This window comes from Schistocerca gregaria, chromosome 2, assembly GCF_023897955.1.
Source record: "Schistocerca gregaria isolate iqSchGreg1 chromosome 2, iqSchGreg1.2, whole genome shotgun sequence".
Lineage (NCBI taxonomy): Eukaryota > Metazoa > Arthropoda > Insecta > Orthoptera > Acrididae > Schistocerca > Schistocerca gregaria.
Window position 1 is genome coordinate 541094256 of NC_064921.1, and position 2775 is coordinate 541097030.

A 2775-nucleotide genomic window follows, 5' to 3' on the forward strand; every position below is an offset into this window, starting at 1 on the left:
ATAAGTTGTATTATTATGTAAATAACTGCCAATATCTGTGTACAGGCATGTTTCATTTCTGCAGGCTGAGCACTGGTGAGGAAAGGGTACAATATTATAGACACCATTACCTAAAACAGTTCATTCGCAGGAAACCAGTGAGATTTGAATTCAAACAGTAGGTCATGTGCTGTTTTCAAAGCACTTTCTGTTACCATATGCCATTCTATGAAGGAAAATCGAAGGATACAATTGATGCTTCGGTTCTGGGATTTTGCGGATCAGTTCTGTTGAATACGATTTATTTTCTGCAAACTCCTGAACTTCACAAAGTATACTTTGATAACTTTTTCACGAGCTACTGTTTTATGAAAGAGCCATCAGAAACGAGAATAAGGGCAACTGGAACTACTCATATGAACCAAATGAATAACTGTCCAATAGAAGCTGATAACAGCATGAAGAAGAAACGAAGAGGAGCGTATGACAGTATAGATTTGACAAGAATACGCAGATAATGGCAGCTATGCGGAAGGATAAAAATTGTGTTAGGCTCCTGTCAAACCATGAAACAGTGCATCCAGTAAGCTAAGGAGATGGAGCAAAGCTGAGAACAGAGAAGTGCAGGTTCCACAGCCAAGAATGATTTCAGAATATAACAGTCGTATGGGAAGTGTGGACAAACTGGACTGGAATGTGCGGAAATATCGTATGAGAACTGGAGGTAAGAAATGGTTCTTCCCATTCTTCACCAATGCATTAGACGTAGCGTTGGTCAACGCGCACATCATCTACTGCCTCTCGAATGAAAATATTCCACTGCTTCATTTCCGGAGGATGGTAGCAAGATCATCTGCTGCTTCTGATCCGAAATGGGCAGGATATCCATCATACACAAAATCATCCCTTTCATGTGTTCCAATTGAACTCAGGACTTTTGGAAACGGACATGTGATTGAACGCACAACACTGCTGAACCAAAGAAAATGGAGGGTTTGCAAAAAAAATGTCTGGAAACAGTGTTCTGTGTGTAATTTGGGACTCATCAACAGTAGCCACATCAACAAAAAACGCTCAAAACATGCTCAGATTTAGAAGTTAATGAGTATTGTATTGTTTTCAGATGTAACAGGACGTACAAAGGAACATAAGGAATGATAAAGAAGTCAGAATGAAATATAACAGTAAACAATTCACATTACGCTGGAAAATAATTTATTCACGTGCTCATAGTTCGAAAACAACACTTCAGTCTTCCCATAATGCACACAACAGGCAATAACACGTTGTATTTATGTGCTAAAAATTCTTATTTAAAATTTCCTGGTAGGCAGGCCGAAAAGACCGCGAATCAGGTCAATGAATGCGTCGACGTCGATGCCAGCGTCCCTCAGTTTCTGGAGCAGCTCCTGGTACTCTGGCAGCGAGTTCAGAGTTTCCACGATCGACTACAACAGATAAAAAGCCCAAATAACCTTCAAGTACTAAGTATCCTCCAAATAGGTCACATAACTACTGATCAAGACATGACGAATCACCTGGAATTCGGGAGACCTGATCCTGTCGTACAGTTCCTTGAAGTCGGGGCTGGTTTCCAGCTTCTCGTCGAACAGAGCCCGGAGTTCGTCCAATGGCAAGATGGCGAGAATCTCGTCGACCATGGAACGGATGCTCCTGGCGCGTCTCAGCTTGGATGGAGGGGTAAGCTGGGGCAGTCCCAGGAAGTCGTGTAGAGCGTTCACGTATTTGTAGACATCGAGGCCGGACTCTTGCAGGTAGTTGAGGAACTGTGGAGAAGAAGGTAACAATTTAACGTATCCACAATAAAAGTATATTGCGTCGGTCTGCAACTAGTATAGGTGGAGATCCTTACATCAATGTATTCTGGGAGAGCGTCGATGGCCAGGACAATGCTCTTGAAGTCATCAGAGAGTATGTACTGAACAGCAGCCTGCACCTCAGGGTCGTTGGCCAAGTGGTCGAGCACGATAGCGACAATTTCGTCGACGGGGATGAGGGCGAGGAAGTCATTGAGGTCATCCTGGAGGTCGCGGTTGGCCTTCTTGGCACGTACATGGAGTCGAACCTTGTTGCTGGAGCCTAAGAGAGAATAAAGAGAGACTTTAAGTACTCTAGAAGCGAAATTGTGCACTTGTCTCTGAAATGCAACAATCTTCGAAAGACTGCCTGTTAGATACTAATGCTTTCATTACTTACGCTACATAGTGTGTTACTTACTTGTTGGCAGGCCGAAAAGACCGCGAATCAGGTCAATGAATGCGTCGACGTCGATGCCAGCGTCCCTCAGTTTCTGGAGCAGCTCCTGGTACTCTGGCAGCGAGTTCAGAGTTTCCACGATCGACTACAACAGATAAAAAGCCCAAATAACCTTCAAGTACTAAGTATCCTCCAAATAGGTCACATAACTACTGATCAAGACATGACGAATCACCTGGAATTCGGGAGACCTGATCCTGTCGTACAGTTCCTTGAAGTCGGGGCTGGTTTCCAGCTTCTCGTCGAACAGAGCCCGGAGTTCGTCCAATGGCAAGATGGCGAGAATCTCGTCGACCATGGAACGGATGCTCCTGGCGCGTCTCAGCTTGGATGGAGGGGTAAGCTGGGGCAGTCCCAGGAAGTCGTGTAGAGCGTTCACGTATTTGTAGACATCGAGGCCGGACTCTTGCAGGTAGTTGAGGAACTGTGGAGAAGAAGGTAACAATTTAACGTATCCACAATAAAAGTATATTGCGTCGGTCTGCAACTAGTATAGGTGGAGATCCTTACATCAATGTA

At 44.4% G+C, this 2775-nt stretch overlaps 1 protein-coding gene across 12 annotated transcripts in view; it reads right to left on the reverse strand.

Annotated features, from left to right (window-relative positions):
* Positions 1-1177: 1177 nt before the first annotated feature.
* Positions 1178-2775, reverse strand: part of LOC126331324 (uncharacterized) — a 4891-nt gene continuing 3293 nt past the window's right edge. For 7 of the 12 annotated variants that reach the window (XM_049996464.1, XM_049996472.1, XM_049996466.1 and 4 more), the window contains 6 exons: positions 2767-2775; positions 2432-2680; positions 2218-2341; positions 1853-2079; positions 1518-1766; positions 1178-1427 (listed from right to left, as the gene is read on the reverse strand). The exon at positions 2767-2775 is cut by the window's right edge and continues 218 nt beyond it. In XM_049996464.1, the coding sequence (XP_049852421.1) occupies positions 1293-1427; positions 1518-1766; positions 1853-2079; positions 2218-2341; positions 2432-2680; positions 2767-2775 (993 nt within the window). In that variant the 3' untranslated portion in view covers positions 1178-1292. The remainder of the gene's footprint in view (positions 1428-1517; positions 1767-1852; positions 2080-2217; positions 2342-2431; positions 2681-2766) is intronic. The other 5 variants (XM_049996474.1, XM_049996471.1, XM_049996468.1 and 2 more) reach the window with 5 other exon arrangements.